The sequence below is a fragment of the Uranotaenia lowii genome, chromosome 3 (assembly GCF_029784155.1).
Source record: "Uranotaenia lowii strain MFRU-FL chromosome 3, ASM2978415v1, whole genome shotgun sequence".
NCBI lineage: Eukaryota > Metazoa > Arthropoda > Insecta > Diptera > Culicidae > Uranotaenia > Uranotaenia lowii.
This window is the reverse complement of record NC_073693.1, coordinates 250,128,315-250,142,667: the sequence shown is the minus strand read 5'-3', so window position 1 is coordinate 250,142,667 and position 14,353 is coordinate 250,128,315. Positions and strand designations below refer to the sequence as shown.

Genomic DNA, 14,353 nt, shown 5'->3' with positions numbered 1-14,353 from the left:
TTTGTTTGTTTGTCCTCTATAGACTCAGCCGTCTTAAGAGCTAGAGGTTTGAAATTTGACATGGATGTTCATAAGAACCAGGAATGATGAAAAAGGTCTTCAGATTTTCGGATGACCCCTTCTAAAGGGGGTCGTCCATACAAGACAAATATTGTTTTCGCGTTTTTCACGTCGTTTTTCGTCGGATCGTGATGAAAATTTGCACATGAGGGTTTTGAGAGATGAGAAATCGATTTAAGGTATTGAATTTTGGGTCAGGGGTCGGCAAAAGGGGTCGTCCATATTTAATTTTCAATATTTTTGTGATATTGACGTTAATGTACATCGGATTGAGATAAAAATTTGTGCTCGGATGGTTTTAGAGACGAACAATCGATTGCCGGTTTCAAATTTTGTGTAAGGGGCCAGCCAAAGGGGGCGTCCATATTCACTGTTTGCTATTTTGGTTATACTGACGTTATTATATATCGGATTCAGATTAAAATTGGTACACGAGAGTTTTGAATGATAAGCAATCGATTCCAGGTATCGAATTCAGTTTAAGGGGTCGGCAAAAGCGGTCGTCCATATCAACTTTTGTATATTTTTGTGATATTGACGTTATTATTCATCGGATTGAAAAGAAAATTTGCGCTCGGATATTTTTAGGGACACGCAATCGATTGCCGGTATCAAATTTTGTATTAGGGGCAATTCGAAGGGGTCGTCCATATTAACTGTTCGCTATTTTTGCGGTATTGACGTGATTATACATCGGATTCAGATGAAAATTGGTACACGCGAATTTTGAATGATGTGCAAACAATTTCAGTTATCAAATGTTGTGTAAGGGACCGACAAAAGGGGTCATCCATATTACCTTTTCAGTTTTTTTTATGATATTGACGTTATTATACATCGGATGGAGATGAAAATTTGCACGTAGAAGTTATTAAGGACATTGATTTCAATTGTCCAATTTTGGGTCAGGGGTCGGCCAAAGCGGACCATATTAACTATTCACTGTTTTTTTTTGCGATATTTACGTTATTATGCAGTGGATTGGTTTGAAATATTGCGCACGGGAGTTTTGAAGAAAGGTCAATCGATCTTAGACATCAAAATTCGTAAAAGAGGCCACTCATCTGCAACGATCGAGTCGAAATTTATACATGGTTTATTGGGGTTGGGACGGTCAATTTATTTTTGATTCCAATATTTGTATTAAACGACAAACTGTCAAATTTGCTTTGCAATAATTACATGAGTATGTATCGCATCGAGACGAAAATTCATATACTTGGGTTTTTTGGCACAGTCAATTGATTCCTGATTTCAAATTTAGTAGCATACGACAAAAATAAAGTGAACGTACATATAACGTGTTCAAACTTTTGTAATTATTGCTTAAAAAACATTCGGAATGGCATCTGAAAAATGCCTGTAAATTGAACTTCATTCAAACTGTTCATGACATATTCTAAATTGAAAGCGAAACGGAGTTCGTATGGGATCAGCTAGTACCTTATATATTTTCAGACCAACATTTTGGAAAACATAGCTTGTCTTAATTGAAGTAAAAATATTAACCCTCTCCTGCATGGACTATAAATACGTTGAGAAAAAAATATTCGCCAACGTAAACAACGTTATTGACCTCTAACTAGGCAATTTATGATAAAAAACAAAGTTGTTTTTTCAATAGATTTTATTGATCAATTTAAGAAATTAGATAAGTTTTTTTTTTTAAATTCTTGGATTTTATATTTGTTAATTGATTGTTTTGAGCTTTGAATAATTTTTTTTAACAGAACTGAATTAGGCTAAACAATGTGAAAAATCGCGAGGAAACTTATGGGCTCGTACTTATGCAGTAGAGGGTTAAGTCCAGGAACAACTTTCTGGAAAACGACAAGCGATAAAAGTTGCAGTTTTTACTGTTTTTATTTTTCCATACATTTTGTATGGGTATATGTATCTATGAGAAATTAAAATCTTACGAAAATATCTGCAACTTTCTTTAAGGGTTAGACTTATTCACTTCTGAGCTTTAACTATTGAATTATTTTGAAATGTTTAGAGTGTTCCAAGAATATTTAAGTGATTGGTAAGAATATTTAATATTGTTTTCGAGAATGAATTCAAAAACTATTTATGTCATGTCATTGGAAACTTATACAATTTTGTTTTGTTATTTATGTACATACCCGTTGAAGTTATTTCCATATTTTAAGGGCTTTTTTGATCTATTAAAAAAAATCTGTAACGATAAAAATTATGAAAAACAGTGTCTTGTTGAAAAGGAAAAAACTGTTCACGAATAGAGATGTACCGAATAATGGTGTTCGGCCAAATGATAATTCATCCCAGAAACAACGGCAAAAAAATACAGCGCCGTGAGGAAGTGAAAATCGAACTCACAACTCCATTTTTATATCGTCTTGTCAATCCGACATCTTAACCACTGTACTTTCTGAACCGGATGGAGGACGAGGGATATTTGTCACAGGCTTTCTGCTATCGATTAACCACAAAAAAAAAACGCATAACGGTGGCTTCCAGGCATTTGGGCTCCTTTCAAGGTAGTCCTTTGTCCTGTGAAGAAAACGGAATAGGGAATGGATTTCCATTGAAATCCGGGCAGCTTGGCCGGTGGTTGTTGGCCGGTTTTTATGTTCATCCTCCTTCGTCTTGTGATGGGATAGGGAGGGGCGAGAAAACGTTTTTGTTTTGATTCTTTCAGTCATGCGCAATGCGGTTGCGCTGGGAAGTTAATGCCGGCGATCGCAAATAGAATCATCCCCAGTCGCGTTCTTTTCTTACGCCAAAAGCGGTATGATATTGATTACTCATGATTGGCATAGAGGCTGAGTTTAGAGTGTATGGCGTTTATCACCAAAGAGAATGGGCTCCTGTAAAATCGTGGACAAAACACGTCGGAACAGGTGCTAAACAATTTGGTATTTCTTATTTGATATCGAATAAGATGAAAGTCGAATTTTAGCAAGATATCTTCAAAATAGTTGTAAAAGGAACGATGACCTTTACCTTAAGCATACCATACTTTTCACTACACAGTCGGCAATTCCGGAAGATTTTTGAAATCGTCAAAAATGGCAAAACTGAACAAAACCTTGGACAAAAAAATATAAGAGAAAAATGAAAGAAAATAACTTTAAATTCAAAGTTTTCATTAAATCACAGCAACAGTGTTAAAATCGTATTCAAGGATTGAGCATTTCGAAATCGTTTTTGAATATAAAATCTAAATCTTTTCAAAGAATAATTTGCATTTCTTATTTGATTTAGCAAATAATTTGGATAAACCCGGAAAAAATTTGACCTCTATCGAAATTTTTATTGGATTTATGGGCAAGCCTGGATAGGTACATCAAGAAAATATGGAATAAACGATAATCAAAGTATAAAACTATATACAGTAAAAGATACACGGATAAGACGTTTCACTGAACTCTTAATTTTTTGATGATTATGTGAAGTGAATTCGATATCCGCTACCACTGTGAAAGTTTTCTAATTTTTCCATAGAATGTTCCATACAAATTTTAAGGTCTTCGAGGATTGTCTTAAACTTATCCGAAGAGTTTTAATTTTTCCAGTATTGTTTTATCATTATTGGATTAAAATTGGGGAATATTTAAGAAAGTTGAGAAATAAGGGTCACTGTAATGAACTCGATCTGCTACTTTTTCCGCTCAACTGTAACTGAATTAACTTTCATATCCCCTTTTCGCTTTATTGGATGGGCTGAGACTTATTTTTCATATATGAACGTGGAAGAAATTCAATGTAGATATTCTTGAATTAAGAATTTCATCCAACTTAACATAGAATCATTGGCAAATTTTAATCACAAAATAATCCGTTGATGATGAACGTCTTGAAAATGATAAGTTTTTCCACTGCATTTTGTGAGAATCCTAATTACCTCGTCAATTGGGCAAAGTTCCGAGGGTAATTCAATCAAATTTTTATGCAACATATACATTTCACCACCTCCCTAACCGAAAAATACATTAATTGATTGATAATTTCCTTCCGCGCGGAAAACTTTCCTGTATTTTCTACAATCTAATAAAGCGTGAAGATTAAGCGTGATTACATTGGAAGGAACCTTTTTATTTTTGGGGCTGGGATTGTTTTTATTTAATCTTGTACACAAATATCTGCCATTGATCGTTATCGATTGACGTAGAACAGCAGTTTGGGAATTCAGAAGTCCTAAAACAGTGGTACCGGCTGACGGTTAGATTAACAAGACTGTGAGGTGTTATCAGGTAATTTCCCCTATAAAAACTGAAGGTGGCTAACGTAATGCTTCAGTTGAGTTAGCAGTGACAATGAAGGCTTTTATCGTTTTGGCTCTGTGCGCCGTTTCGGCATATGCCGGAATCGCCGAGGACTTGTGGTTGGAGAAGAACCGAATCCTTCCTGAGGGTCTGAAGGATTTCGTGGCCCCGGAATACGAGGGACGCATTGTCGGTGGACATGAAGTGAGCATTGCTCAGTTCCCGTATCAGCTGTCTCTGCGCTCGAATGGAAACCACATCTGCGGTGCTTCGGTCATTTCTGCTAACTGGGCTCTGTCGGCTGCTCACTGCACCTTCCCAATGCCCAATGTCAATGCTGTAAGTATTCCTAGACAGTTGAGTGATATTTGAGAAAAGGATAGACTCTCAAACTGAGGTACATATGCAACTTGTTGTTCTAGATCACTTTCCGTGGAGGTAGCGCTAGCCGTTTGACTGGAGGAGTCATCTTCCAAGCTGCTCAGATCATCAACCACCCTCAATACAACAACAACAACCTGCACAACGACGTTTGCGTGATCCGTATCACCACTTCTTTCGTTGGAGCTAACATTGCGCCCATCACTCTGGTGCCATCTGGAACCGGATTCGCTGCCGGAACTCGCAGTATCGTATCTGGATGGGGTCTCATGCAACAGGGAGGAACTCTGCCGGTCAATCTACGTGCCGTTGATATTCCAGTCGTTGCTCAGGCTACCTGCAACAACCAGTGGGGTGGAATCATCCATGCCTCGTAAGTCAACTGAGATGCTTAGGTGATTTAACAGAAGTACTAACCCAATATCCTTCTTTCCTGTTAAATATAGTATGGTCTGCGCTGGTGAGCCCGGACGCGATTCCTGCAACGGAGACAGCGGTGGCCCATTGGTGACTGGAGGACGCCAGTTCGGTATTGTGTCCTGGGGCGCAACTGCTTGCGGAGGTCCACTGCCAGGAGTGTACGCTAACATCGGAAACGCTGGAGTTCGTAGCTTCATTTCCCAGCACACCGGAGTATAAACGAATGACTGAATAATCAAACGCTTTTCGCAATCATGAAGTTTGTTACTTTGATCATGAACCATATCACAACTTCGATTTTGAGAGGCTGAAGGGTGCTTTCAGATTTATTCAAATATTGCATAGCCTTGTAAGGATCGACTCAACTGTGTTCCCGACTTTCGAGTTTCTTTCATTTTTCAGTGCAAAATTTACACATGTACACTTGATACTTTATAACATTAGTGAACTCAGTGTACTGGAAGAATCTATTGGATATTTACTCAGTTAGAGGTCACTCTTTTGCTAACTTGGTTGGAAGATTGAAATCATTAGCTGATGAGAGCATCGGCTCTCGTCGGTCTGTCTGGAACTTTAGTACGAAAACACGGACACGAATTGGAGCTTGGAACGTTCTAACCTTTGCCCAAAGAGGCAAGCTGGCGTAACTTGCTGCAGAAGGTAGCCGTCTTAAGCTAGAAATTCTGGGACTGAGCAAAGCCCGTTGGCTAAACTGTTAAGCCCGCAGGCCCATGCGGGCCTCATAAGATGGGAACCGATAAACGAAAGAATAATCGTAGCCAGATTCAGAACACGGGTTATAAACCTTACAGTGGTTCAGTGTTATGCGCCAACTGACGTTGCAGATTTGCAGGAGAAAGAGCAGTTTTACAGTCAACTGAACAGCGTGGTAGAAAAGAAATCCGAAGGGTAACATTCATGCTCCGACAATCAGGACCTTGAGTGCATCATGGGGCGCCATGGTCTAGGACAGATGAACGAAAACGGAGAGCTGTTTGTAGAATTTTGTGGCAACAACAACATGGTGATCGGTGGATCGCTCTTCCCCCATCGACCAGCACGTAAGGTCACTTGGGTATCCCGAGATGGCCGAACTAAAAATCAAATTGACCACATTTGCATCAGCCGAAAATGGAGAAGGAGCCTTCTTGGTGTCTTGGTGTTCATGCTTCATCATTTAGATGAGACTGGCACTATCTATATTCCCGGATATGATGTCGAATATAAACAGACGACGAAGCAGCACAGCACGTGAACCGATTGGTTCGATGTTCAGGATTCCAAATCGGTCATGGTAGGAGGGAAGTCGTTGAGGTTCATTCCATGGTAAATTTGGAAGCGCGTATCGCAGGAACCGCTTCTGGACTTACTCAAGTAGTTTCAGCCCGTTAGTTGAATTTGGTGCCCATAATTGCCCAGCAAACATTTAAGAGGGTATATCGCAGGAACAACAGAATTAATCAAAAGAATATACCAGATGAAAAGATTGTATTAAACTAACAAAAATAGCATATAGCTATAAAAGTGGAGGCGATATATCTACAATGACAAGATTTAACGATTCGATTTCCCTACAAAAAGCAAAATATACGATTTGAAGTAATTTGAATAAAACAAAAAAAAATTCCCGGACCGAGATTTGAACCCCAGCCTCCGAGTTGTCTGTCCGGTATCTTACCACGATGCCAACTCATCAGTTAAAATGATTTGCGATATAGCTCTTTATGTAAGATTTTCTGTTCACGAACCGGTCAAAGGAAGAAAGAAGGAAGGATCGCCCATTTATCGTAAATCAGTTCACTCAAATCGTAAATGTCGAATTAGCGTATTCTTAACTATTTGGAGACATATTTACGAATTTACTAAACTGCTATCCGATCCAACTTATTTTGAGCAAAGCTTGTCGTAAATAAATGATAGAAAATCACTCAATACCAACTTCTTTACGATGGTTATTGAAAATGTCTAAATATTCGATTTGGATTATCATTTCTATTACGATTTCATGTTAGCTGGGTGGATATTGTACTCCAAACCGCTGCGAACGAGTGATCAGTATAATGAGAGATAATAAGAGTGGTAAGTATCACTGAATCCTTTGGTGTTCCTTACCGGAAATCCCAGAACAGTGCTCTTTGAATGTCAGAGATTTATCCATATTCACTCCAAGATCCCTAATAGATTCAACTTTTTCAAGAGAGACGCTATCAGCTGTGTAGATATGGGTAATCTCAACCCTGCTTCTGGTGAACGTAAGAATGTTAAGGCTGCCACACAATAGGGGTTTTGCACAGTGCATTAGTATTAGTGAGCCGTTGGGCAAACAAATCTGACAGCCCCATGTGAAATGAAAATAAATCGACGAAAGAGAGATATTTTTTGAAGAATTTATGAAAACTATTGAAAAGTTTCTTATGTACGACACATTTTTCAAAAGCTAGAATATTTTTTGACTTGTTTGTGATTTTTTTTTTCTAATTTTAGGTGAGGTTCTTTAAGGAAAATGAAGACTTTATACAGGATACGAGCGTTTTTAGTGGAAGCAGGACAGATATTGCTCAAGTTTCTTAATCAGTTTCGTGACGAAAATCTTAATTTAATCTTCCTGGTTCTAAATATTTATATGAAAGACCCCAATACGTGAGCAAAGGATCCGGGGAACCGTCTAATTTGCTTTACAATGATGGTTGGCTTGTTTTTCATTTTAGTTTGCTTGGTTCCGCACTGATATCCAATAAAATACTTACTGAATCGTTTCCACTTGTTAGCAAATGATCCGAAATATACTTTATGAATGTTTTTGAGATTAATTGAACATTCATTTAAGGGAAAACCAACATTTTGATGGAATTTTGCTTTTTTCGCATATAAAAACCTCTAATGTGTGCCCAACAGACCTCTTGTATGTGTGTGTAGCAAAAGCCCTATACCACGTCAGACGTCGCGTCGCGTCAACTGTCAATGCCGTCGTTGAGTACTAAAACGCTGACGCGACGCAAACGACGATTTTTGCATCACAATACAGCGTCAAGAAACATAGCAACCAAAAGTTTGTTTTGATGAAACTTTGTTGAACACATCAAAACTCTTTTCAGGGCAGAGTTATAAAGGTTTTAGTATGAAAGTTATTTACAAGTTAGTTTTTTTATACTTAACTATAGTTAGATAAGGATTTACATGAATAAGATGTTCTGAACATTTGTTGGGACATTCAAATCACACGTTTTGCACAAGATTTCAACATTCTACGACGTTTCCTAGCCAACTTATTGCAACTTTAAGTTTTATTTTTACTCAACTTCACGAGCGTTTATTGCAAAAACGTGCCAGTGAATTTTTAAAACTAATGAACCACGTTGAAGCTTGAACTAAGTGCAACAAATTGGTGTTATTGTCATTTGTCTCCACGCGCTTATATTTGAACACAACAAGCATATATTTGATGTGTTTTACGTGTTTCCATACAAAAATTATTTTCAACTGCCTTCTGCCTTCGTTCAGCGTAGCATCTGCGTAGCCTGGAAATCAATTTTTCCATTTTTCGTATGGAAACAATTGAAAGTTTTTGTTCTGAAAACTAAAGATTTGTAACACTTAATTATACCCCAAACAGAATCATACCAGAACGATTACCGAAATAGTTTAGATACCCGAACACAAAAATAATCGTTGTTACTGCAATACAGCATCCACAGAAAAGGTTTTTGTGAAAATTATGAAAATTAAACTCGGCACCAAGGTTTAATTCAATTTTTCGAGAAACGATAGGAGTTAGAAAACCGAATCATTATGATAAATGGCAGATAATGGAATGATAATGGAAGAAAAAAAAAATAAATGGACGATTTTTTTTTGGTTTTAGTCAATTATTTATGATTTCATCATTATGTAAAATATTTTTTTATGAGTGAAATGAACATCAACGATGTTATTCATCAAGTTTGTACAATCAGGGAGAAAAATGACGATAATTTTATTTTTCAGTATATTTGTGTCAAACTTTGACAGAAAACATAAAAAAGGAATATTTAAAGCCCTGCTGACGCGCTAGAATTTTGATTTTTTTCAAAACAAAAACGTCGACGCTGGAAAACGCTGCTGTTTAGAACAAGTTTTGCGTTTTAGTACAATGCTGTCACTGACCCGACGCACCATTGTGATGGCTCAAACGGAAAATAATATCCCGAAAATGAAATGTCAAAGCGACATTCGGGTTTTGTTTGTGCGTAAACGGGTTCTCCGAGTTGAAGTCCAAGTATAGTCCGTCCGGTTGTTTCGTGAACCATGTTTTGATAATTTGATCATGTTGTTTCGATAAAATCATGTCCAGGAAGCGAATGGTTTGTTGTTCCTCCTTTTCAAGTGTGAATTTGAGGGTTTTATGCGCGTTGTTAAATTCCTCAAAGATCACATCTACATCACTTTCCCTGGCGACTACAAAGGACCAAACAACATGAAAACAGCATACGAGTGAAAAACAAATAAACTGCGAAAACCCAAATCCTAAAAAGAAGATCAGCCACAAGTCGCATAGGTTGATTGCGGAAAAACTGCACAACAAACTGAGGGGGAACCAAGCGGTTAGTCTCCAGATTGATACGAAGGGAGTTTCCAACGCCTACAACGGACTATGGACCAAACTCAGAGAGGAGAGAGAACGAGAGATTCCAAAAACTTTGATAAATCGACGTCCCGACGACAACAAGCAGCAGCAGCAGCAGCAATAGACTTGACTTCCTTTCCAATTTAAGCAACGACCTTAGCAGGCGGAAAAATAGCTTTCTTGTGGGTGTTTTTACTTTTGTACTTTCACGTTATATTATTAACTAGGCTATAGTTATTAAACAAATTTTTTCTCCTCATTTTATATTATAAAATAGTTTCTGAAGAGGGTTGAAATAAACACTAAACCGAAACGTTAAAAATTAGGCAAATCTTTTCTTCTAAACATCACTGAACAACATCAACGAGGACTCCCAAAAGAAAAAAAAACATTTGATAACGTTGATCTCTTTTTGCGAAAACCGTGCTGACATTCTGCTATAATGTGTGAAGAAACAGTGCTCATTACGTTGAAGACCAAGAGTTTGAAAACCTTTGCCAAGCAATTCAATATAGAGATACCCCGGTAATTCTCTACGAGACGTACATTCCCAAATTTGTGAATGGGAGTAATTGCAGCAGTTTTCCAAAGTTTAGGGAAGGGAAATGTCTCCAGGGACTTGATAAATATCATGCCTACCGGAAGTGCCAGATAAGAAAAATTCAACGGATGTCCTGAATTACCTCATTACCGCCTCAGTGGTGCAAGGACTACTGTAAGAATGCCGCTAAAAGACTGAGCAGGTCATTTATTGACCGATCGAACAGACCAGCTCAAACGATGGACTGAGCACTTCGAACAACTCTTCCGAGTCACGAATAGCGATGGCCAAGAGAACCCGCAGCTCGAAGCGCCAACAGTAAGTCGCATACATGGCGTCAACTCGGAAGCGCCCTCGCTGGCTGAAATACAAGCGGCAATCTAAGCCAAGAAATCCAACAAAGCGCCTGGCATCGATTGCATCACTGCTGAAATGCTGAAAGTCGATGTTGCACCGTCTTTTTGCTGACATTTGGGATACTGCAACATACCCGGCCGACTGGATGCAGGATATCCTTGTAAAGGTCCCGAAGAAAAGAGACCTGACAGAGCGCGGTAACTGGCGAGGCGTAACGTTGATCTGTACAACCCTCAAAGGAAGCTGGATTCCGATCTGAACGATCATGTGTGGTCCACATCACAACGCTACGAATAATACTGGATCAAATCAACGAATTCCAGGACTCTCATCTGCTGGTGTTCGTTGATTTCGAAAAAAGCATTTGTACGGCTAAACCACGAAAACACCTGGGCTGCTCTTAGACGACAAGGGGTTTCAGAGAAACTAGTTCATCTCGTCGAAGCACAGTACGACGCATTTCGTGCAAAGTCTTGCACGATGGTTTTCTGTCCAATCCAATCCCGGTAACTGCTGGAGTGAGACAAGGATGTATTTTATCACCGCTACTTTTTTCCATCGTAATGGATGAGATCCTGACAGGATCGATCGACTGTTGATGTTTGAACCAAACCGAGGATTGCGGTGGAATCCTTCAACAATAGAGCAGCTAAACGACCTTGACCTGGCAGACGATTTTGTTTTGCTTGCCCAAAGACAACAAGCAGACAAGCAGAGCAAACTCGACGACCTCACCGGAAGCTCCAAGCCAGCAGGTCTCAAAATCAATGTCGGAAAGACCAATTCGATGGAAATCAACACAGAAAATCGTTCAAATTTCGTGGTAACTGGGCAACATGTTGAGAAAGCGGAGTGTTTCCAGTATCTTGGTAGCCAGATAACGCCCAATGGTGGTACCAGGAAAAACATATAGATGAAGGTTAAATGGATTTTTGCGTATTTTCAAATGTTAACCCTTGAACCTAAGTGCAGGAGTGCTTGATAACTCAAATTTAACATGCAACACATTTGGTCTGATCTGTTTTAAATCATTCTGTTAAAAAAATTCGTGATGGAGTGGTTCCTCGTTCACAACGTACAAGTGATGTTAAAGAACATTTACCCTCTTAAAAATAATTTAATTCTTAGAAGACTTGAATGTGTACTCATCAAAACCCACAATTGCAAACTTGATAACGATATGAAACAGTAGCTGTGATAAGTTCATCTGCAGCGATAATCAATGATGGTTTGTTATCGCCAATTTTAAAAGTAACCCTACTGATAAGTTAACCTTGCTGTTATTAATTTTATATCAACAACCGTAAACTAGTGCTACCAATGCGAGCAGTTCGATGCATTCAGCGTGCACCTCTGTCACTTTTTTCCCCTCAAGATAAACCGAACAACTAACATCCGTCGTGCGAAGTACGATTGACAATGATGGAGTGATTCCGGGAGTTTTCGACATGTATGATGGCCCCTTCCATTTCGGAAGTGAACCAAATTTCATTGATGCCTCTCGCTCGGGTCGATTGTGTTTTCCCTATCAATGATGAGTCCGATGTTGGCAACTAGTTCCCTACTACCTAGTATAAAAAGAAGATAGCTCCAGTTCTGTTGATCATTGAAGTTGTTATTGGTCTTTCGGTAAGAAAGTCGAACGATGAGACCAGCAACGGTATTTGTTTTTGTGGTTTTTGCGGTTTGTGCTGCTAGGGCAGGTACTGACTTTGGCCGTTGTCGTTTTTTTGTGATGTTTTCGATTATCCTAGAAGGTCTATCTGAAGGATTTGTACTTTTTCTGCAGAGATTCTTGGTGAGGATGTTTGGAAAGTGTTGCAGATGATACCGAAAGCGGCTAAACTGGTCGATGCAGACCGAAGTAAAAATGTGGCGGGATTAGGCAAAATCATCGGTGGTCACCAGGTGGACGTAAGCAGTTTTCCATATCAGCTGTCGCTGAGATCTCTGGGCAACCATATATGCGGTGCATCCGTAATCTCCCGGAGCTGGGCACTGACGGCAGCTCACTGTGTCTATCCTCTGTGGGATCCTTCAGCCGTGAGTTTGCCGAATTGTTTGTGGTGGCCCAATTCAATTATTGTTCTAATTATTTTGCAAGATTTCACTTCGGGCCGGAAGCAGCGACCGCTCATTTGGTGGCCAGATTTACAATGCAGCCCAGATAGTCATACATCCAGATTATAATCCCGCAATGTTTGACAACGATGTGGCCTTGATTCGTGTGACAATTCCCTTTGCGGGAGAACACGTTAAAGCTGTTCAACTTGTTCCGGCCGGATACGAACCTATGCCAGGCATCCGCAGCATTGTCACTGGATGGGGACGCACGGTACTTTCTTTCCCTTGTGGGACACCCGGCTTAATGTAAACTAATAAATTAGCATTTTCGTCTTGCAGCTTACTGACGACTATCTGCCGGCGAGGCTCAACGCCGTAGATGTTCCAATTGTGGCAAGAGACACGTGTGCACTGCAGTGGGGCACAGAGCTGGTGACGGATAAGTAAGCTGCAATTTGCGATTCGAGCTTTCCAAGTCTCACATTTTCTCTTATTTCCATTCCAGCATGATTTGTGCCGGTCAGTTGGGCCGTGATTCATGCAACGGGGATAGTGGCGGCCCGCTGGTTTCTGGTGGCCGACAAATTGGCGTTGTATCTTGGGGATCAACAAACTGCGGCGGACCAATGCCGGCAGTTTACACACACCTGGGGCGGTTGTCGATTAGGAACTTCATCAAGCAAGTTTCAGGCGTGTAAATCATGTACCCGTGACAGCGACAACAACAAAAATTATGGCCAACAAGAAATGATTCAATATTGACGACTCTTATCAGCGTAGTTTCCCGGGAGCTGATAGCTACTGTGATATGAATTGATTATTTTCTAGGTTAGATAACACAGTGCAGAAGTTATGTCAATAAGAACGAAAACAAATTATTATTATTTGTTTCATGTACTTCTTCTTTCTTACTACCAACTTTACACTTATTTTTCCGTTTAAGATTCTTCATCTTCGGTTTTTCTGATTCATATTTTCTTACTTTCCTAAACGCCTTTCCTTTTTCCTTTCTCCATCCTTTTTTTTCTTTTTTCTTTCTTCTTTCTTTCTTCCGTCCTTCTTCTTTCCTTCATTTTTCTTTCTTCTTTTTTCAACTTGTTTAGCCTACTTTGGACCTGAATTACCGAAAATTGGTTATAACTTATTTCACTGGCCTAAATTGGGCAAACAATGTACCCTTGTTCTTCCTCGTCATATCATACCACGAAAGCTTAGTTCATCTTAAATCTGGTCGCATTAATACGGGTCTATCTAGGAGCTATGTAAACGAAATGAAAGTGTTAGTGACTCAAAATGCAAATTGCACTTTAAAGGAAAAATAGCAAAAAAAATATTCCGATGTGGTGGAAATCTCGAACTTTTCGGCGAACACTATTCATCATAGTTTGGACACCCTATTCGCTGACCTCAGCATTCCACCATCTCTTCATCTCTGTTGCATCTCGATTCGTCCTACCATTCTTCATCATCTTTTAATTGACAATTGCCCAATATTTTTCGAAAGGGCGGAATATAAGGCAGTTGGGTGGGTTGAAAAAAAATTTCGAAAAAAATCCACCACGTTGTCTCGATACCACTGTAGTACCGTTTTGCTGTATTGATTGACAGCTTGCCACATCTGGCCAAAACTTTACTGCATCTTTATGAGATCTAATGTACGGACGGAAGAATACGTTTACTCAGGCACTCCTCCTTGTA

At 39.3% G+C, this 14,353-nt stretch overlaps 1 protein-coding gene across 1 annotated transcript; it reads left to right on the top strand.

The window, feature by feature from the left end:
- The first annotated feature begins 4,319 nt into the window (after positions 1-4,319).
- LOC129753279 (transmembrane protease serine 9-like) lies at positions 4,320-13,573 on the top strand. The gene is made up of 8 exons (XM_055749078.1): positions 4,320-4,628; positions 4,712-5,043; positions 5,117-5,307; positions 6,322-6,384; positions 12,381-12,634; positions 12,696-12,926; positions 12,995-13,098; positions 13,161-13,573. Exons 1-8 carry the CDS (start codon positions 4,341-4,343, stop codon positions 13,351-13,353), a joined length of 1,656 nt encoding a protein of 551 aa, XP_055605053.1. The 5' UTR covers positions 4,320-4,340; the 3' UTR covers positions 13,354-13,573.
- Positions 13,574-14,353: the final 780 nt, after the last annotated feature.